General features: G+C 54.1%; 5 protein-coding genes across 5 annotated transcripts; 1 reads left to right on the top strand and 4 right to left on the bottom strand.

Moving 5' to 3' along the window:
- Positions 1-4: 4 nt before the first annotated feature.
- HD553DRAFT_324508 (uncharacterized protein) lies at positions 5-2,516 on the bottom strand (the record flags this gene model as incomplete). Its single annotated transcript, XM_046181500.1, has 2 exons — positions 5-1,834; positions 1,914-2,516. 2 exons carry the CDS (start codon positions 2,514-2,516, stop codon positions 5-7), a joined length of 2,433 nt encoding a protein of 810 aa, XP_046036009.1.
- A 2,079-nt stretch (positions 2,517-4,595) lies between these two features.
- HD553DRAFT_350591 (putative alpha-xylosidase) lies at positions 4,596-7,906 on the bottom strand. Its single transcript, XM_046183544.1, has 8 exons — positions 7,570-7,906; positions 7,372-7,484; positions 7,040-7,286; positions 6,943-6,979; positions 6,730-6,862; positions 6,388-6,653; positions 6,105-6,315; positions 4,596-6,032 (listed from the first exon to the last, which is right to left on the bottom strand). The coding sequence occupies exons 1-8, from the start codon at positions 7,815-7,817 to the stop codon at positions 4,876-4,878; spliced, it is 2,412 nt and encodes an 803-aa protein (XP_046036008.1). The 5' UTR covers positions 7,818-7,906; the 3' UTR covers positions 4,596-4,875.
- Positions 7,907-9,546: 1,640 nt separating this feature from the next.
- Positions 9,547-11,876, bottom strand: HD553DRAFT_312790 (kinase-like domain-containing protein). Its single transcript, XM_046180140.1, has 12 exons — positions 11,727-11,876; positions 11,547-11,601; positions 11,373-11,449; positions 11,108-11,266; positions 10,989-11,024; positions 10,831-10,905; positions 10,498-10,746; positions 10,393-10,409; positions 10,221-10,298; positions 10,054-10,145; positions 9,858-9,968; positions 9,547-9,767 (listed from the first exon to the last, which is right to left on the bottom strand). Exons 1-12 carry the CDS (start codon positions 11,748-11,750, stop codon positions 9,715-9,717), a joined length of 1,026 nt encoding a protein of 341 aa, XP_046036007.1. The 5' UTR covers positions 11,751-11,876; the 3' UTR covers positions 9,547-9,714.
- Positions 11,877-12,340: 464 nt separating this feature from the next.
- HD553DRAFT_48847 (uncharacterized protein) lies at positions 12,341-15,094 on the top strand. The gene is made up of 3 exons (XM_046184264.1): positions 12,341-12,780; positions 12,879-13,088; positions 13,179-15,094. The coding sequence occupies exons 1-3, from the start codon at positions 12,499-12,501 to the stop codon at positions 15,078-15,080; spliced, it is 2,394 nt and encodes a 797-aa protein (XP_046036006.1). The 5' UTR covers positions 12,341-12,498; the 3' UTR covers positions 15,081-15,094.
- Positions 15,095-15,754: 660 nt separating this feature from the next.
- Positions 15,755-20,159, bottom strand: HD553DRAFT_312787 (uncharacterized protein). Its single transcript, XM_046180138.1, has 3 exons — positions 19,553-20,159; positions 17,987-19,314; positions 15,755-17,909 (listed from the first exon to the last, which is right to left on the bottom strand). The coding sequence occupies exons 1-3, from the start codon at positions 20,100-20,102 to the stop codon at positions 15,864-15,866; spliced, it is 3,924 nt and encodes a 1,307-aa protein (XP_046036005.1). The 5' UTR covers positions 20,103-20,159; the 3' UTR covers positions 15,755-15,863.
- Positions 20,160-20,566: the final 407 nt, after the last annotated feature.

Genomic DNA, 20,566 nt, shown 5'->3' with positions numbered 1-20,566 from the left:
CTCTTCACTTCCAATTCGACCGGATCGCGGCGCTGTCCCTTTTGGCGGCTGGTGCTCGGAAGAATAGTTCTTGTTCCAGATGACTCTGCGCGAGACCGCTTCCGAGCTCGGCGTCAAAGTCGCGTCGATATTCCGTTTGAAAGCTGATGTCGCCTTCGGGGGTGGTGATCTTGAGATCATAAGAGTCGGTCGAATATCGGTTGCCATGGGTCGACAATGCGGGCGAGGTCATACTGTCCTCCAAGTTATAAGCTCTCGCTTGACTTCGAGGTGAACCATCTTCGGCCTCTTCGCCCTCTTCGGGAAGATCGCAAAGGCGGCCAGCAGAAGCTCTACTCCAGGACGAATGCTTCTGAGAGGGAGGTGCAGGTCTGAGCGGATCCTTGGCTGGGGTACCAGGCAAAGCGATAGCCGACGTCCTCGCTTGTAAAGCCGACATAATCTCCTCGGCTGACCTGCCTCTTCGTCCTGAACCGCTCGAGTTGTCCGAGACGCTGGAAGATTCGGATGCGACGAGTTCTTCGACTTCGTTTTCGGTGTGTACATAGTCGGGTTCATCAGACATGAAGACGGCCTGACGTTTTGCCAGGCTCTGCGTGGACGAGGTCGAGTTGGATCTGGAACGAGGGAGGGGAGTCCTATCGATGGCGTCCATCTCGCTGACATCGGGCAAGGCGGGAAGCGGGGCCATCGGAGGTGGAGCAGTCGATGTCGCCAGATTCTTGCTCGTAGTCCTGATCGACTTCGTATCCGAGCGTTGTGAATCCCTCCTCCTTTCGAACATCGATTCTTGTTTCTCGGGCGAAGATCCAAATATGTCGGCCTCGAACGTATCGCTGACCACGGCTGGCTGATCAATCCGGATGGCGGAAGCGCTCGCTACCGACCGCAGCACCCGGTTCGAGCTGGACCCGCTTGACGGTCGGCTATTGGGTTCAACGGTAGCCTTTGCCATGGTGTTTCCTCTGACATCGATATCGTCCTTGTGTTCCATTTTGATCGTGCCCGAGACCTGTCTGCTGCTAGTCCTACCCGGCTCTGACCTATGTCCCCCAGCCGATGTCGCAGGCAAGCCCGGTCTGGGCGGTCGTACCGGCATCGACCGCGAAGCGGCCCACGGCGCATCGCCGAGCGCCGAAACCTTCCTCTCCCTGCCCGGGACACCCTCCAAGAACGCCTCGGCGATCTTTGCCTTGACGACCTCGGCCTGTTCTTGTTCGCTCGTCATTTTCCCCGCGGTGGTCGGGCTAGGCAAGGGCCAACTGATCTCCGCGTCGACCGTCTCTGATCTCTTCTTTTGCGTGTTCCCAAACGTTGTGAACAAGCTCATGCTCGGCCTCTTTCCCGCCTTGTGATTGGTATTCACGGAGTTTACCATGGACGTCGAGCCGGGGTCAACCTTGTTCAACCCGAAATTGACGAAAATATCGTCCGCCGTGATGGACGGTGAAAAGCTCGACTGGCTTGAGTACGAGCTCGTCGAAGGCTTGCTCTCGTGTCCCTGACCTTTGCCCCGCTTGGACAACTTTCTCGTCGGAGGTCGAGCTGCTGCGCCGAGCGAGACCGAGGCAGCCGGGGAAACTTGACGGGAGAGGGAGGAAGAGGTGGATGCGGTGTGGTGGTGCGTGTATCGGGGAGCTGTACGAGGGAGTGAATCGAACGGGTCGATAAACGAGGCGGACGAGGCGTGGTGATCGCGATGGAGACCGGATTGCCCAGCGTCGTTCTGCTGCGACGTCTCGGGTTCGAGAGACTGAGGCGTTTCTCGAGGAGGAAGATCGTGACTCTCTCGAACGCGCTTGAACAACTTGATGTACGTCGCGCAATCCGGAAACTAGCACGATACGTAGACGTGCTCATTTCAGCATCTCGCAACTCGTCATCGTCCCTGCAGTCACCTCGGCTAGGCTCACCTCGTCTTCCAGCACCTCGATCTTTTTGCCAACTTCGATCATCCGCTTTTCCTTGCCCCCTCGTTTCTTCTTCAGCTTGTTCTCCACGTACATCTTCAAGATCCCGTACACCTCGGACTCCATCGCCGTCAACGAGGTCGACCCCGTCGAACGTTTCGACGAGGCGACCGAGGTGGCATGCGAACTTGCCGTCTTGGGCGGCTCATCCGAGCCTCCTCCAGCAAATGGGTTCGGATGAGTGAACGCGAAATCCCCTCCAGATCCGGCTCTCGAGTTCGGGATCGAATTCGCAACCAGCACGGCGTCCGCCTCCCCCGCCTTGACGAAGGGTTGCAGAAACTTGAGACTGACAATGACGTCCTCTGCCGAGTCCCAGCTGCTCCCTCCCATCATGATCCGGTTCGCCATCAACTGTTGTTGCTCTTGCAACGCCCTTGCGGTGTAGCTATAAGCTCCTGTACTACCCGTCTGGCTGCTCGCGATCGATCCAGCTCGATCAGAACGGATGGAACCTTCACCTCCAGCTGCTACTGAGCTTGCGTCGTGAGTAGGAGGTCTCGTGTTGAGGACGGTCGTGTCGGAATGAAAAGGGATGGCAAACATTTTTGCTCAAGAGATCGCGTCGAGGTCGAGGAATAATGTAAGGGAGGGGGGAGTATTTGTTTGTTTTCCAAGCGAGTCGTGTCGCAAATATGTTGATGAGGGGGGGTTTGATGTTGATCGATTGATGACGCACGGGGCGATTGACGTAACCCCTCTTCCCCAATGGAACAACCCCGAAATTTCTGGGTCGCCCGATCTTTATATCGGTTTACGATTTCGGGGGGAACGACCAAGTAGTAAGTAGGTGTCGACCAACGAACGTCGTCGACGATGACCTGAACAGGTAGATCTGGGGTGCTTCGAGTGACTGCACTGCCTCGTTGCGTCGTTGTTGTCGACGGAAGATCCCCCTCCTTTCGTCCTTTCCGCCTCGCCTTTCCTTTCCTTTCCTCTTTCGGAAACTATCCTCCTGATGATCTGATCGCTGATGAACGTGCTGGCACGGTCGTCGTCCCCCTCCTTTACGTATCGCTTACGATGATCCCGGTTCCTTCTATTTCGATTCTCTGATCCGCGTTTGTCTGATGTCTGTTCGTCTGATCGGTAGACAACGTTGATTCGATTCGTTCGCTCCTTTGAAGGTATTCGTGTATCCTTCAACCCGACCCGACCCGACTCGATTGGGGAAGAGAAAGGTCCTGTTCGAGCTCTTTAAATGCCTCTGGGATACCGGCGGCTATAACGAAAGGATACCACCCTCGTCCCGTCGAAAGGGTAGGTAACCCTAAACCGCACAGCCGACCAAGCGACCGAGTGCGAATGGTGTGATTGGATTCTGTGATTGATGGATAGTCAGAATTCCACTTGGCGTTTCGAATTGAGAATGATGGGATGTCCCTCGTCCGCCTTGCCGTGCCGAACAAAAAAGAAGATTGATCTGATCGCGTTTTACGTCGTTTCTCTGAAACACGGGGAGACCCTGCCCCTCTCGCACGCTTCCACGCTCGTCCCTCGGCGATCCTCGATCGAGATTGATGTCGGCTGTGAAACTTGTTCGTGAAAAGGTTCGTAATTGTATGATGACCGAAGCAGCCTCTTATTCCTGTCTCCTGTCTCCTAATTCTTTGCCCTGGATGCTCTGTCGCGTTGCTGATATACTCGGGTGTGTGGGTCTAACCAGACTTTCTCGTATCCAACTACCAATATCGTTCCCGAAATTCTACAGAGCGACCCGTCCTGTTCCAGCTGCGAAGACTTGCGTGAGAGGTAGAGACTGCAGGTATCGGTCTCCGGAACGACGAGCAGCCAGAGGATTTGCAGACAAACCACTCTGATTAGAGTCGAGGAAAGTCGAGGACGAGATGAAGACGTTGAAAGCCACGATGGGTGATGAGCACTAGGTGACCCATGACCTAAACCCCCATGCTTCCTGCTCTTCTTTCTTTTTCCTCGGAAGAAACGCAATCTAATCACCATCATTCAGAAAAGCCTCACATGACACCCGATATACATACAGTAAAGCACGCTACTCGAGTACTAGGTTACCACGCTACCCGAACTTTCTCCCATGCGCACTTGATCGCCCGAGCATCGTGGGTGTTGAGGACCGGATGGTTTACCATGGTCGCCGGAGTGTGGTCGTTCACATGTGAGGGCTAGTAAGGAGCTCGTAGCACACCGGCTGGCTGTGTACGAGCACGAGCAGGCAAAATGTTGGACGGGTTTCTATTTGGTTAGCGTGGTATCGATCGACTCTCGAAGGGAAGGGGAAGTGGGACGGGGGCAAGGGAGAATGGGGGGATTGATCCGAGGGAGATTCTTCCGGCTCGGAGCTTTTTTTCTACTTCCAGCGGGTTACGGCTGAGAACTGCGGAACGGGAGAGATGTGAAAGTCGAAAAGGGCAGGGAAAGAGGCGTTCCATCTAGCGCGGGTCCGCGCGAGGTCGAGGTTGTGGCGGTTGGGATCGCCCGTACATGGATGGCATCATCGGTTGACCAAATGATAGCTGCATGGTGGCACGAATGGACACGGAATTCGACAACCGCTGTCCTATATGGATTCACGGCTGTTCACTATCCTTGTCCCTGCAACGGCCTTCGATAGGTCCTGTCCGTTGAAGTCCAGCTTTGATCCGCACCAGGTCTCACGTACAAACGAGGGCCAAAACAAAACAGGGTGTCTATGGTTAGCGCAACAGTATTGCCGTAGTGCGATCGCTTCGACGAAGCAGCGGATGGAGATCAGGTCGTGTTACAGGGCATGTTGCCTACATTCGGGTAGAACCTGGCGCTTATATTCTACAGTTTGATCAACAGCGACGATGTATCGAGGGTGGCTGACCCTCGCGTCGGTTTTGCTTCTCTCCAAGCTAAAAATTGTCCATCATGGCTTTTTGCCTTGCCACTCTTCCATTTGCCTTTAAGCACGACTCAAGCGCTGGTCCGCCGTCAAGAGCTCGACGATTGCGGCGCCCAGGGACTTTTCTGGGTCGGGGTCTTCGCCCATAATCCTGCTGATCTTGACGTTGAAGGGCAACTTTTCGTCCTGTACGGTCACCCAGACCCTCCGCTTGACCTCGAACTCGAGTTGAGACTTGTCGATGATGGTATAGATCAACGGTTTGGGGTCGAGTACTCCTAGCTCAGTCCTAGCAGGTAGCTGAAGTTCGAGCTTGGTCGAGTCCAGTTGCACGACTAGACCGTTGGCCGCCTTGGTGACCTTGACGTTGTCCGACTTGATCGCTTCCGCATCCCAGTAACCGAGCAAGCGTACGCTCCAAGACTCGCGGAGAGACGATTGGGCATCGGTGATTTTCACCAGACCGGTCTCGTAGTCGTACTCGATGATCGAAGTGTACGTCTCCTTGCCCGTCTCCCCCTGGCCATCGTCTTCGTACATCTCGAAACGTCCGCTCTTTCCAACGACCAGCACAACCTCGATGTGTTTCGGAGTGACTCCTCCATTCTCGGGGTCTTCAGCCGAGTCGAGAGGCAAGATGGACCCGGGTCGAGCAAAGACTGGATAGTCGTCCAGGCTACGATGGAGAGTGGTCTCGCGATCTCCGTCGTAGACCAACCCGGTGTCGAAATCGACCCAAGTACCTGGGGGGAGCCAGGCCTTGACGTGGCCCAACAGGGTCCTGGGGTTTCTGGGCGAGGTGATCGGCGCGACCATCAACTCGGTTCCGAAGGTGAATTGATTCTTGTACATGTATCCGTATGCGCGTCTACCCATATCTCGAGGATCGGCTTTCATTTCCCATGGGTTCTCGGCAGGGTAAGACCAGTAGATCGGCTGGACCAAGGCCTCGCCTTCCGCGTTGGCCAACTTGTTCATGCTATACAAATAAGGGATGAGTCGATGACGGAACCTCAACGCCTTGGTAGCCAATCGACGCGCTTCATCCCCGAACACCCAGGGTTCCTTGGTCAAGAATGGGTTCAAGCTTGAGTGCAATCTCAAGATGGGCGACCAGACGCCGAGCTGGACCCAACGCGTGTAAAGCTCGTCATTCTTTGATCCGAAGAAGTGGCCGCCAATGTCGTGTGACCACAGACCGAACCCGATGTTGGACGCTGTAAAGGGGGTGGACATCGTTTCGTTAGCGTTCGCGCTACGCGAGTCTCTGCGTCTGGATGTAGTCTCACCAGTCGCCGAGAATTCCGGCTGGAAATCTAAAGACTCCCATGAGATGACGGTATCTCCGCTGAAACCGACCGGGTAACGATGACTGCCAGGTCCGGCGTATCGGGAGAAACTGATCGGCCGTTTCCCGTTCAAGGCAGAGTCGAGGTAATGGTAGTGGTTAAGGATCCAGAGCGGTTCCGCCAGACCGAGACGCTGCTGCCAATCAATCCACTGCAGAGATGATTGATAAGACCGGTGAGCCTAAGACTCCGATTGTCATACCAGCTCTTCCTAGCCACATACCCAAAAATCGACCCCTTCGTCCTCCAACCTTCGATGAAGGATATCGAAATACGCATCCATAAACTTCCTGTTCTCCGGCTCGAACGGGATCGGCTCTTTCCCCTCGGGATCCCTCCCGAGCGCCTTGCACATGTCGGGGTAAGCATCTTCAAAGTGCCTGACCCCGTCGGCGGGATGGAGGTTGAGAGTCGCTTTGAGGTCCCGGTCGTGTAATTGTTTCAGGAAGTCTCTAGGATCCGGGAAGAGAGTCTTGCTCCAGGTATAACCTGTGAACCGGCCGAAACGGTCAATCGATCAATCGAAAATGATGGAAGAGTGATGTAGGAGCTCAGCGCGACTCGCCTGTCCAACCGTGACCGTCCTTTTTGTCAACCTCTTCCACCAAGTGCCAGTCCATGTCGATGACTCCAACCGAGAGGGGGATCTTTTCCGCCTTGAATCGGTCCATCAGGTCAATGTATTCCTGAGCCGAGTACTGATTTAGAGAAGCCACTGGTCAGCATACGGTGTCCTTTCTCGAGTCGATCGAGGAGATTATGAACCGGCTTGACTGACCTTGTGGTATCGGCTCCACCAATTGCCGAAGGCATATCTGTATTTAGAAAATGTTCAAGACGATCGTCATGGTACCGATGCGCCAGCGAGTGCTTACCGCGGCAAAAGAGGTTCTTTCCCGCTGATTGCATGGAACGCTTTCAGAGCCTCTTTGAACCTATGTCCATAAGCGAACAGATAGACATCTTCCCTCTTGGTCCCAGCCACGGGTTTCTTCCTCTCGGCGATCCAACCGTTCTCATCGAACAAGAGGGAATTCGAGTCGTCCAGCGCCGCCCATCCGTTATGCGAGATCACACCCGGTCCTAATTCGCATCGACCGTCGATGTTGTCTAGAGTTCTCGCTATAGATCGCGCGGTTGGGTTGAATAGGGCCAGGCGTTAACAATGAGTTGGTAGGTAAGCCTTGATCGTCTGCATCTGACTTACCTGTACCGCGGAGGTTGTATTCGTCCAAGCCTGCACCGTAATACCATTTCCCTTCACCCCACCCAAACTGCTTGCAAGTGACCATGAATCCTGCGGCTGAGAATTCCTTTTTACTGTACGGTCGAGTTCGAGAACAAATGTAACGCTTGTTCAGTCATCTTTTGAGGCCGGCCTCCTTCCGTCTGAGCGCAAACGTACTTGTAATACACCGACATGAGATCGGTGGTGATCTCGACATAGTCGTCCGTCTCCGTGACCTTGAGATCGGGAACGGGAAGGTCACGGAAGAGCGCAAAGGTCGAGGCCCTGTCTTCGAACTGGCCGTCCTCTGCCCATTCGTAACGGAGGACACCTTCGGTCAAGACCGTCAACCGGTACTTCTCGCCTTGGACGATGGCTTTGGGGTTGGCTACCGGTTTGCGCGGAAAAGTGTAACGGTGCACCATGTTTCGATGATTATTCACTGGATAGCTGATAGGTGTAACAAGCACGACCAGATCTCCCGCTGATCCAGGTCGAGATCTGTCGAGAATTATATACTTCTTTGACAACCAACCACCCTGGACGAGTGACCACATGACGAAACGTTTGTCGGGGTAACCTCTCTCCCCGGTCAGACTTCGGCGAAGCGGGAGAGCGTCGAGAGTCAGGCAGGCTGACACCTTTTTTAACATTCGCGCCCGGTTGTCACTGAAACCCGAACGCCGATATGAATGTCAAGACCGTTTCACTTGCTCACTTGCCAACTTGATCTCGCATGATCTCGCACCACATCACGTCGATTTCATATGGACGATCTAATGGCTTCAAGGACACATCAAACACATGAAATATATGATATAGGTGATCTGTTCAAGGGGTACAGCGTCTGGTCGCGCTGGTCGACAGATAGGATGCACGGCATCCAATTCGTTTAGCCTTGTTCCCCTTCGACCTAAGAGGTTGACTATCTCGTGGAGTTGACAATCGAGCCAGCTGTTGAGATAACAATTGAGCCAGTGAACTGTTTGTATTTTACCGAGTGAACATTGCCCTGGGACACATGATCTTGAAGCATGCGACTCATGCGACTCAATGGTCTGATCACTCCTCGCCATATTTACATATTACTGTAAGAACCAAGCTCCGCCTCAAGTATCACGTCACCACCCCTTCTTGTTGTGTTCCTTTCGTGACGGCATCCCTGACGGCCTGTCCTCCAACGTCTCGTCTCCATCAGGCCAGGTGGTTTCCTGGATACAGTGTGTTCAAATGATGTTAACTCCCAATCTTGAGTCCGGCAGTGAAGATCTCAAGGTCAGGTTCCTTGCGCTGCTGCCTCTCACTACCGGGCCCATTGCCGAGGATCTCAAAATCGGCCTCCTCTTCGATTGAAGAGAAGCAGCAGTGCGATAGAAACGCTTCGCAGTGTCTTCAACCATCGGTCTCGAGAGCGGACCTAGAGTGATCTCACCCAGCGACTACCGGAAAAATGATGCAAGACGGCAAAGGGATCCAAGAGACAGGCAGAGGAATGGTTGGATGAATCGACAGAGGAGTTGGCAGAGGAGTTGGCAGAGAAATTGGCACAGGAGTGCTTAGGGGAATCGGCAGACGGGCCACGGCTCCGGCCTCGGAGGGGAATCAAAAGGACGAATCATTGTAAACTAGACTAAGACGAATCGGGCGGTGAAGCGATCAGTTACGCCCGTAAGCCGTCAAATTCAGATTGAAAGATGATGCCGGAAGGTGACAGAACGCATGCAGAACGGGGCAGATTGTGCACCATCAGCGTAAGAACCGTACCAACAGCGGTCGTACGAACAGAGGAAAGGCAAGAAAGGGGAAAGGCGAGCACGCGGAAAGGCGAGAAAGGGGACGGCAAGCATGCAGTAGGGGCGGTACTGACCTGTGGCTTCTTTCTTGCTTTTGTCTTGATTGTAAAACTTGATGACGCTTCACTTGAAACACAAGAGAACTATCCGTACATGCTTGCAGATCCGTCTGCGTTTCGAAACATGGAAATCGGCCGGGATGCAGGAAGTTATTGACTGAAGCAGCTCCGACGCATGCATTGCTTGTGATTCATTGTGATACAGCCTGACGTCCAATTAGGACGATTCACGGGGGTTGCGGAAGGAGGTCGAGGGATCATCACGTTGTTTGGTCCTTCGAAAGCAGCGCTGGTACATACTATCCTCGGCACGGCCACTCAGACCTCGACTGATGTGATATTGGCAAACAAGTGTTGTCGAACATATCATGTATCTCTCTCGAACCGGATCGTGAAACAAAGAAACACCACGAGACACCTCTAACAATCGTACACCGAGCTTCTCCGAGTTCTGATCTTTCTATTATTGACTACTGTCCCGTGCCCTGAAGTCGCATCCCTTGCCCTGACTCGTAGACGGGTGCTGCAGGGATAGGTTCATCGGGTCTGTGTCAGTGGACTATCTCGACTTTGCTGAAGCATGAACGACCGAGTCGACCCCTCTCCGACTCACTGAAGTAGGCGTGCGATTGCGCTTCTTTGGCAGTCAACCTCTCTTGGTGGTCGTATCGCAATAGCTTGTCCAGGAAGTCGATCGCCTCGTTGGAGATGTATCGTTGGTTTTCTACGAGCGGGAGAATAGAAGCCAGTGTGAGTCTGCATTCCGAGTAATCATGATCTGCCAGTCTAGGCAAAAGGGTGGAACGTACCGCTCGTGATGAACCTCGACCACGGCTTTCGAGCGTATCGGCCTAACAGCTCGTCGTACTGGGGGTCCAAGTCGATGTCATACTTTTCCAAGCTGCGAGCAGGCGCCGAGTCATCAGTTTGCAAGCCCCAGTCTCGGTTCGACGGACACGAGGACGTCGGCACTTACTAGGCAAACAATTCGTCGGTTCCCAAGACCTTGGCGATCTTGACGAGCTGATCATAGTTGTCATGACCGTGGAAGAAACTAAACACGTCCATTGAACCGCATATCGGATGATGTAAAAAGCAAAGTGAGCTTTCATAACAGGATATCGAAGCACCGCTAGTCGTGCACTCACGGTTCTTTTCGGAAGATCTGTTCGCGGGAACGGGAAAGCGAAGCCACAATTGTTCAGCAGCCGGTTAATGGGCCCTCTCCCGATCGACCAATAGGTCCGACTCACCATACTAGCGTACATGCACCCCAAACTCCACATATCCAGACTATAATCATACTCCTGGAAATCGACCAGCAACTCTGGTCCCTTGAAGTACCTCGAAGCGACTCGGACGTTGTATTCCGTGCCCGCGTGATAGAACTCGGCCAAGCCCCAATCGATCAGTCGGAGTTGTTTCTTCTCGTGGTCGATCATGACGTTGTGAGGCTTGACGTCTCGGTGCATAATTCCCTTGGAATGGCAGAAGTCGAGCGCCTGGGAGTGCACAAACGGATCGGAGGGGGTCTTTGTGCGTCAGTAGAGCGCAAATAGGGTTATTACGGAGCGGGCAAGACTGACTTTCAGCAGCTCGAGGATGTAGAATCGGACGTCATAGTCGGAAAATTTGGGGTATAAGGTCTTGAAGTCGGTGTTCTAGGGTCGTCACGTCAAATATAAGGACACAATATCAGCTATCATGAAAGTAGGTCACGATCGTATTCCGCAGCTTGGCTCACGTTGACGTATTCCGAAACGATTGAGGGGGTCTTGCTCTGATGCACATAGCGGAACCGTCGAAAGAGACACGCGTAAGCACAAGGGCTCCAAGATCCGGACGAGGCAACCGCAGACCCACCTGAGGATCCCTAACGACGTCCAAGAGCGCGATGACATTCGGCCCGCCGGCCAAGTTTTGCAAGATCTTGATCTCCCTCTTGATCTTCTTCTTCTTGACGGGTTTGAGCACCTTGACGATGCATTTGGACGAGGACGGGAGGTGGATGGATTCGAAAACCTGATGTTGACACAATCGAAGTACGTGGCAGAGAAAGTCCGTGGTTTAGCGGCTGTGGTTCGGCATTCCGACTGAAGTGATACCAGGGGGAGTAGGGGAGACGTACTTCAGAGTATTTACCCCGACCGACTTTACGGACGATCTCGTAGTGATCCTGGGTACCCCATTGTACCGACAAGTTGTCTACAGACGAGCAAGAATACCGGACGAGCTATCAGCCTGCCGTCCTGTGCTAACCCGCTGGCACTGCATTTCCAGGGTTCAAGCGATCGGAGCTTACCGTAGTCCCACCACGATCGACCCAGCTTTTCGTTCACATGAGGGTAAACCCGAGCCTATTTCCAGAATCCATAGGATAGAGTGTTTTCGATCCGCACAAGATGAAAAGGCAAGAAGATGTGGTCAGCCCGGTTATGCAAGGTCAAAGGCGAACCAGCCCAACAGCAGGTGAAGTGCTTACGATGCTCCGCGAGTCTTCAGTCATTCCGTCTGGCGTGTGCGGATTTGGTTATCGACCGGGGATCAGAGCTTAATCTCGAGGAGAATCCTCCAGTCTTATGTCGTGATCAGGATGGAGGCGACGAATCTGATCCGATGTCGAATTGCGAGGATTCAGTGCATGTCACCACTAGGCCACTAACCCTTAACACACTTCCCGTTGTGTTTGTCATTTAGCTCGGCGCTGAGCATTCTCCTCGAGGGTTCACGACGAGTCTCAGCTCACAGAGAGGTCAAGTCTCAGCTTGATCTTGCGAAACTGAAGGATCGATTCAGCTTTACTTCTGACTGGCTGACTAGCTACTGGCTACTGGCTACTGGCTATTAGCTACTACCTACCCACTATCTCTACTAGCTACCATTTTACAAGCCCGACAACCGGACGCCGTCAAAGCGATTCGCTACATGTGTGCGTAGAACAAGCTTCCAGGAATCCGTGGCAATCACCCACCTTACCTTGGAACCCGTTTGCCGACGCCCAAACTGAACAAAACGGTTCTCCGCCCTTCATTCGTTTCATATCATACAAAACACTTCCTTACTCCTACAGCATCGGCAAACTCTTTGCAAGTCGAGGTGCTTACGCGCCGAAGTCTCAGCCCGAGAGCTCGGTGTCTCTTGGCAACAGGTAACGTCGACCTCGACCTCGACCTTGATTTCCGAGGTATACAGTACAGACAGGAAGGCGGATCTGCACCGCTTCGTAAGCTACTAGGAAGCCCTTGATAGAAACCATGGAAACTCCAACATGCCCCTCTTGTCCTGCCGGGACCCGCCTCGTACCCGGCGACAACACCCTCTTTGTCTGCCAGAAATGCGGTTACGAATCCCACCTCGCCGCCTCATTCTTTGACGAGAGGGACGAGATGTTGGGTGGGATGGACGCCCGGGAGAAGTATTCTGGCATGATGAAGGACAATACTATCGGCGGGGCGAGGATCGTCAGGACTTCGAGAGGGCAGGCCGTACCAGGTCAAGAAGAGTTACGGGCACAGCTCTATACTATGGAACAGAATGTGGGTTATACGCAGTCCGGAAGCCTAATGAATACCGAATCACAAGCTTCGAAATGCTGACGATGTTTTCTTCTCCTTGCCATCGTTCCGTCTATCAGCAAGCCATGAAGGATTGGGTCGTGCACCTGGCGATGGTCAAGCTCGGCCTGACCCAGAACACCGCCGACAGAGCAGACTTTTCGGGGAAAGAGATTATAAAGAGCCTGGCAAAGAGAAATCGAACGGTGAAGGATTACTATATCCTTGCGGCTTGCGTGGCGGTCCACGCTGCGGACCAAAAGAGGGTCGTCAATCATCTCGAACTTGCTGTAAGTCTGTCGATATCGCATGTCGGCTAACAGTAGCTGTCTTTGAGGCTTTGATAGCTGATGACATTTCTCCATCTCGGATATTTATAGGAAGTCACAGGAATGAATCCCGATAGATTACAACATCACATGATGTTCTGTAGGAAGCAGCTCAAGCTCGATTACGATGCCGGCAATCAGCCGACGAGTTACATCGAGATGGTCTTGCGTCACATCAAAGCGATCATCGAGCAGCCCGAAGAGTCCAGGGTCCACAACAAAGAACAACCTTATCCCGACGAGACGCTACACTTTTTACACTTGGCGCATCCGGTCTTGTTGGGCATCAGGAGGATGTCGACCGATATCGCCGAGATGCTCGCTACCCTCTCGGTCAACTATGCTCGAAATCCGGGAATGTCGGCATGTGCCATCGTCCTCGCAGCGATGGAAGGGGTCACCGGGGTCTACACTCACCAAAACGGGTGTCTGTTCGATGAACTGGCGGCCTTTTTACCCAAGGCATCGGCGTATACCGTACGAGAGCGATACCTCGAGATCCTCAGTGTCGTCTTTGATCTCGGACAGTACCTTGGAGACATCGGACATCCGGTGGAAAAGATCCCCGTCTGGAGGCACATGGTCAGAAGAGCTCCGCCAAGGCGACACATGTTCGCGGCCTTCCTTCCATCGGTCGTCCGACATTGGAGGGATCTCTTGGCTTGGCAAAAGATCCAAGGGAAAGCTCATCTGCAGACAGCGGTCGGTGAAGGGAGGTTGGACGGGGAAGAGCTTTGGAAGGTGTTGCTTCCCGGTAGAGAGTTGCCGAAGCCATCGGTTCGTGGAAAGAAGAAGAATGGGGCAGCCGAGGAAGAAGCGGTTGGAGAAGATCCAAAGGGCACGTCGGCTGCTGGTAGCAGTGCGGGCGACACGGATGTAGACAGATTACAGAGTCCCGCAAGCCCTTCCGCTGTCAACAACGATGTTGGAACTTCGGTTCCCGGGTCTTCGAACACGGCCGGCAAACGGCCGGCATCGGATTCGAGCGTCCTTGATGGTGAACGACCTGTGGCCAAGCGGTCTCGTCTGTCGCATCGCACGGAGGAGCAAAAGGCTGCGAGTCTCGCCCGATCGAAAGAGTTGCGCAGGGAACGGGACAAGAAACGGCGTGATCGTCTTAGGGTCGAGGCGTACGGTCGGCGCAAGACGGTCGTTCTGTCAGGCGATGCGCAAGCATGTATGCCCTCGAACAAGGCGGAAGAGAATCGAACCGCGACGCCGTGCTCACCCATTGCGGCTCTCGGTCGGCGTCTCGAGTCTGAAGCTGGGCCGTCTACGGATCCAGAGGACAAATCAAAGAGATCGCTTTCGTTGAAGAACCGAGCAGTGTACGCGCGCAAACGGAGAACCAAGCCGGAAGACTACAAGGGACCGGCGCAACAATTTCGGCTCGTCCTCGCCTACCTCCGAAAATGGCAACGGGCTCATGCCGGGAATGTGGCTGTCTCTCAGCACGAATCGAACCTTCAGGTGGGCAACGCCTCCAAGCAGAAGAGCAAGGATGCGCGTCTCAGGGATATGCTCCTAGCCGGCTTCCCAGCCAAAAATCTACCCTTATTCCTCCTGCCGACCTCGGTACTAGGAGCGCAAATTCTGTTAGGAGACATTGTCACGGACAATCTGGATGATCTGAGTGATGATGCGCTGTTCGATCCAGGAGAGCTCGACGACTATGTCTGCTCGATCCCTGAACAGGAGGCGAGGCAGAGGCAATGGAACGAAGACGGAATGGATCGGTATCTGCCCAAGAACCTCCATCTTGACAACGCCGGTCAGGTTGCAGAAGATACACCGATGAAGGCAGGGCATGACGATGAAGATGCGGCTCGTGACTTTAATGAAGCAGTCAACGACATGCTCGCGCATGCCCACGGGGGCGCCAATCCCGATATTGAGTGGAGCGATGACGATGACGATGATGATCAGGAGCAGAATGAGCTGGATTACTATTAACGACAAGCGCTCCAACGAGGATACAGATTACTGTGCGCACCGAGATTTGCAGGCCGACCGAGCCACACATAACACCCGAGCTAGGAAGAAAGACGCCGTTTTCATGACCGCCTCTTGTGCGATCAAAGCTATCCCTGATACTGCGAATGAGCACGTGGGGGTGGACATGGATGATAAGACATATGAACCTGTTCGATACGACAACTGCCGACGAGCCGATCCGAAACGCTCGCACAGGCCACGAAAGAAAAGAGATGTGTCTACAGCGGAGGGGGCGAAGGGATTGTTGATCGACAAGCTGTTACCATAATTAAAGGGTTCAGCTCCACACTCCGCCTTCACCGCCCGCCTATGATGCCTTGTAGATCGCAATGCACGTTGAGATAGATATGAGCACATCCACTAGAATCGTCGACTCGTTCAGTCCGTCATCATTTATTTCAACCAGTACTCTATTGTGAACAATCGAGAGATACTGCTCGTCCTCCTCGAATGCCAACTCAAACCGGCCGATCTGATATAGCTTTGTACACCAATACAGCCTATGTGGATCCAGGCCGCCTAGAATCCCACACGAGGGCCATTATGGGACAAGCGTGCGGATATTGGCACGCTATTATGGCAGAACTTTTGGAGAACGGTGATGCACCACTGGCAACGATCAAGTCCGAAAGAGGACCGAGACTCGATGATGTATTATATTGGACTTACGAAATACAAAGATAGTACAATAGGCAACCGATTGTAAACACAACTATGCGACAGTCATTAGAGTTGCCAAATTCAAGATTGAGCTTGAACCCGACGTGTGCGGGTACGCGATTCGGAACGATGAATACCGGGTGAAGAGTGTTTGGAAGAGATGGCCGCAGGTTCATTGGTAGAGCTGGATGAGAGCATGCTCAGGAAACCGCCTCCGTCTGTGAGAGAAGCCGGAGAGACCAGCCCTAGTTGATTCGCGCTCCGCTTTTTCATGATCGTTCGGGGCTCGTTGGGTCTGACCTGCAACATCGCGTTTGTTGTAACATCTGGCGAGGGAACTGCGGTCGAATCTTGAGACGCTGACGAGCTCTCGTCAGCCACCGACGTAGACATTGGTGATGGCGGAAGTGGGTGGGCTGCGCCTGTCAATGCCTGAATCCTCCTTCCGAGCGTCTTGACGACCGATGTCGCCGGCCAGTACGACCCGTATTGCGATGCGGATGGCTGAATGTCTTCCCGGCCAGCGGGAATCTCGATGCCGTGATGTTGAAATGTGGTCCGGATTGACGAGTCAGACAACCCTCTCGGCCGTAGTGTTCGTTCAAGGAGAGGCGGTTGGTATTCGTCCAGACCTCGATCTGGCCCGTCGTCATCGATGACAGCATCGACTACGGTCGAGAGCTGACGGCGATGGCGCCCGGATATGTGTCGTCCGCTGACTGTCTGGTTCATTCTTGCAGGTACTCCCTGAGGACCGCTTGTTGTACCTCCAGCGAAAATGCCATACAAGCTTTGTCGATTATTGCCCATAGGTGGACCTCGACTAGAGCCGTCACCGAGGGGTATAGCCGGTGTTCGGGAAACGCTCGGCTGGTTTGAGCTCTGCCGAGTGAGACCAGGTATTCTAGTCAAGGTATCGGCAGGGGATACCGGTAGCTCGTCCATATGGTCCGCGTTGGCCGAAGGCAAACCAGCGGTAGCCCGTCGAATCTGACCCGTACTCGCAAACTCGACGCTGACCTGCGTCGTGGTTGCTGACGTCGAGGGCATGAGTTTGGCTGACGATCGTATGGCAGGTGGTTGCAACAAGGCTTTATCTGACGGACGCCGCGCAGGAGGGTCCGAAGACGGTGCGGCGAAAAGCTTGGTGATGGGCGCTGCGATCCACCCTAATCCGCTGCCTCCCTTGATCGCCTTGCCCCTACCCCTTGCTTCTTCCTCTTCTGCCTGTATAGCTTCTTGCCTCTTTCTAAGCTCGACGGCCGCTGCCGGATTGACAGTGACGTCGTTGACAATCCCGCGTAGCTCGATCAATTCGCCAAAGATCTCCTTGAATAATTTAAGTAGCAGCTGAAAGTCTCTCTTCGTGATCATACTGTCTTGCAACGGGTTCTTTCCTCCTCCTAGGCGTCTCTCGTCCTCCATGACGTTGCGGAAGTGCGTCCGCATCTCGCCAATCTCGTTGGTGAGCGCCTTCATCTCGCCTCGACTCAGATGGCCGACATCTCCACCAACGAGGTGATGCTTTTTCAAACGCCTAGTCAGATTCGGCACGTCGGCTTGTCTCAGCCGCATGAGAATCTTGGAGACGTGCTCGACCAGCAACAACAAGGCGCCGGTTCGGCTTTCGACGACGTCGCGAGCATACTGGTGGCTAGGATTGTAAAGACTCGCAGGCGAGTACGGATCCATGAGTTGTGGCGTTGTCCGAGACGACGAATTCGGCGTGTCTTCCTCGATGCCAAGTCCAGCCAAGGTCAACTTGACTTGCGCATCGCTCTTCATGCGGGGCGTATCTTCGCGATTGACTTCGGTTTGGAGTTGTGGCTCAGTCTGGGTCGATTTGGAGTCCATCATGCGTGCAGGCGGTCGTTCTGAATCCGAAGTCCGATCCCCTTCGACCATGCTATCCGGTTCGGAAGAAGCCGCGAACGAGAACTCTTCGTTGATCAAGGGAGATGTAGGCGGCCGATAGGCTGGCGTGTGGAAATACCTCGACATGCGTTTCCGCTGACGCGTCGTCGAGCCGTGCTCAGAAGCCATTTCTGATGTGGCGTTCGAAGCGGAGCGCTCGTGAGTCTCGTCCTGGCCCGTTGTCTCGGCGATACTTTCTACCGTCTGATTGCCCTAGATTCTCAAAATGTCTCTCTCCGTCAATCTCCATATGCCCGCAATCCCTTTCAGGTGTACGCATGATCACTCACCGACACCCTCCTCATCCCTCCTTTCGACCGGTCCACGCTCATGCTCCGCTTTATCCCATTCAAGCTATACCCCACCGACCCACATCCGGCCCTCATCGTCGTCCTCGGGCTAGTCGTCTCTGAGCCAGACCCGGACCCGGACTTCCAGCCAGAGGCTGACGCTGCACGGTCCGTCTGTGACGGTCCCGCAACATAACCCACCTGAGAAGCCGAGTTTCTGGCAGGTTGAGGCCAGACGGGCGTCCCATCGGCCTCCCTGACTATGGAATCCAAGTCCCATCCGCCTCCGACACCTGCGACTGCGCCCATTCCCAGTCCAACCACTCCCCCCGTCGAGGACGAAACCCAACTCTCCCTCCCTGTTAACCCCGGTGACCTGCCAGAGATGGTCGACCTCGCCGAAGGGGTCATCGAGATCTTCCTCCCATGTCCCATCTGATCGTTTCCACCAAAATCCACTCCGGTGGATCCGGAAGGTCCAGCATGGGTGTACCGGGAAGACACTGACAAGCTCAAACTGAGCGGACGTAGCTTGACTCGTCTCTCGTTATCGTTTATCCCCTCCCCATTTGTCGAGCCTGTTCCGGGATGGTCACGTTCATGTTCATCCCGCTCATGATTCTGGTCCTGTCCATCAGCACGTCCAAGATCCTCTCCCTCTTCTCCTATCCGTACCCTTGAGCTTGAACCGAGGGTCAAAACAGCATTCTCCGAGAAATGCCTCGTCCCCCTTCCGAACCCTTGATTTGACGGTGGGCCGATACCAGGCGTAGATCCCGCCGAGTATGGGCCAGAGTAAGAGCCAGACCTGTACCCTAACGAGATCCGACGGGCTCGTTTCCTCCGTTCTATCTCGTCCCCCGACAACCCATTGTCATTACCGCCAATCTTGTCCGGGGAGGTCGACCCGATCGCTGGTGAACCTGACAGCGACTGCGACTGTGGTATCCGATGCCGCGCGCGATCCAGTTGATGTTGCAAGACCGCGTTCCGGCTGACGAGATCCTTGATCATCTCTTCCTTTCCCCTCGATTCTTCACTTTCGTCATTCCGGGATTGTCCCGTTCCGGTCCCAGTCCCGGTAGAGGTGATCCTCTTCAACCTCCCCTCCAACCCCTTGACTTCGCTCGCTAAGCGTTCCTCCCTGTCCCTCCCCGCCTCGAGATCCCTTTCTAACCGTTCCCTCTCCTGCTCCCAGATCTCGGCTTGACGGTGTGAAGATCTTACTAGGTCCGCGTAGGTCGTTTGCAAGGTGGAGTGGGAGATGAGTAGAGGGTCGTAGGACGCTTGGAGGGTGTTGAGGCGGGTTAGGAGGGTCAAGCCGATTTCTGCCGTGAGTTTGATCGCGATTGATCGGGTGTGAAGGGCGCATGAGGTTGTTTGCAGGTGAAGTTGAAGGCGGTAACGGGAAGGGCGTAGGATTCGCAGAACAAACATAGACATTCGCAATGAGTTGAAATCATGTTGATCGCACAAGATTAGATACAGATTGATCAGGATGATACATCAGCCTCAACCCATAACCAGTCCATAAGATCCATCTGCCTCCAACCGATCAAGACTCACCAGCGCTCAAGATCAGATCCGAATCCAACGCCTTGATCTCCCTCATCGTCTCGCATTGACCACCACCCTGATCACCCTCATCCTCATCAACCCCGGCTATTCGGATTCCTCCTCTAACGGTCTTTAATGGTCCGGTACCCACGGAAGAGGAGGATCGGAGGATGTGACGGAGACAACACTTGCACCGTGTATCGTCGTCCAATCTACTGCCTGCCGTAGCCGTACCAGGGGGATCGAATCGGCGAGGACCATCTTCCGGTTCCTGCTCTACTGCTTGATTACGATGTCTATCGTCATTTACCTCTCCCGCTTCCTTGCTATCGTTCTGATTGTCCCCACCATTCGTCCCTGTAGAAGCTACCGACACCCGTCCCCGCAGCCTCTGTCTGGTCCGTCTCCATGACCTGAGCTTGTTCCCGAGTTGATCCAAGGGTTCGGTATGGATCGATTCGGTCAGCTCCGAGTCCGGGTCCGGGTCTGCGATGCTGATCGTCGTCGTCGCCGTAGAGTCGGCCAAGTCGGTCGTGGGTGATCGGGGAAGGGAAGTCATGATGACATCCTGTGTCCGCGGTTTGCAAGTGATCAGAGTTGGAAATCTGGACAGATGTTGTGCATGTATTCACTCTCGAATGCGACCAACATGGGCCGGCCATGGACATATTTGTTGATGATTCGAGGTGGTGGGCTCTCGGAACCTGAAACCTCGGGGAAAGCGATCACGTGATTACGTAATCAATAACAACCAAAGCACACACACAGGAGCTCTTGGACGCGTGAGAAAGCGACGAGAGTCGAGATGTGCAAAAGGGAGGTGGGGAGGGGACAACGGTGATGCGGTGATGATCGGGATGGCGGTCGATACAAGGTTGAGGGACTGATGATGATTGTAGTACTACCGTGGATCGGTGATGCTGTGCTGGCGATGTCGCTGTATGTCTGGGTGTGTTTCTGGCCAACGGTGCAGGTGCAGGTGTGTTGTAGGGGTGAATGGATGGATGAATCGCGTCGTCGTCT

Source organism: Filobasidium floriforme (genome assembly GCF_021052385.1).
Source record: "Filobasidium floriforme strain CBS 6241 chromosome Unknown HD553scaffold_13, whole genome shotgun sequence".
Taxonomy (NCBI): domain Eukaryota; kingdom Fungi; phylum Basidiomycota; class Tremellomycetes; order Filobasidiales; family Filobasidiaceae; genus Filobasidium; species Filobasidium floriforme.
The sequence above is the reverse complement of the archived record's forward strand: the minus strand, read 5'-3'. Positions and strand labels throughout refer to the sequence as shown.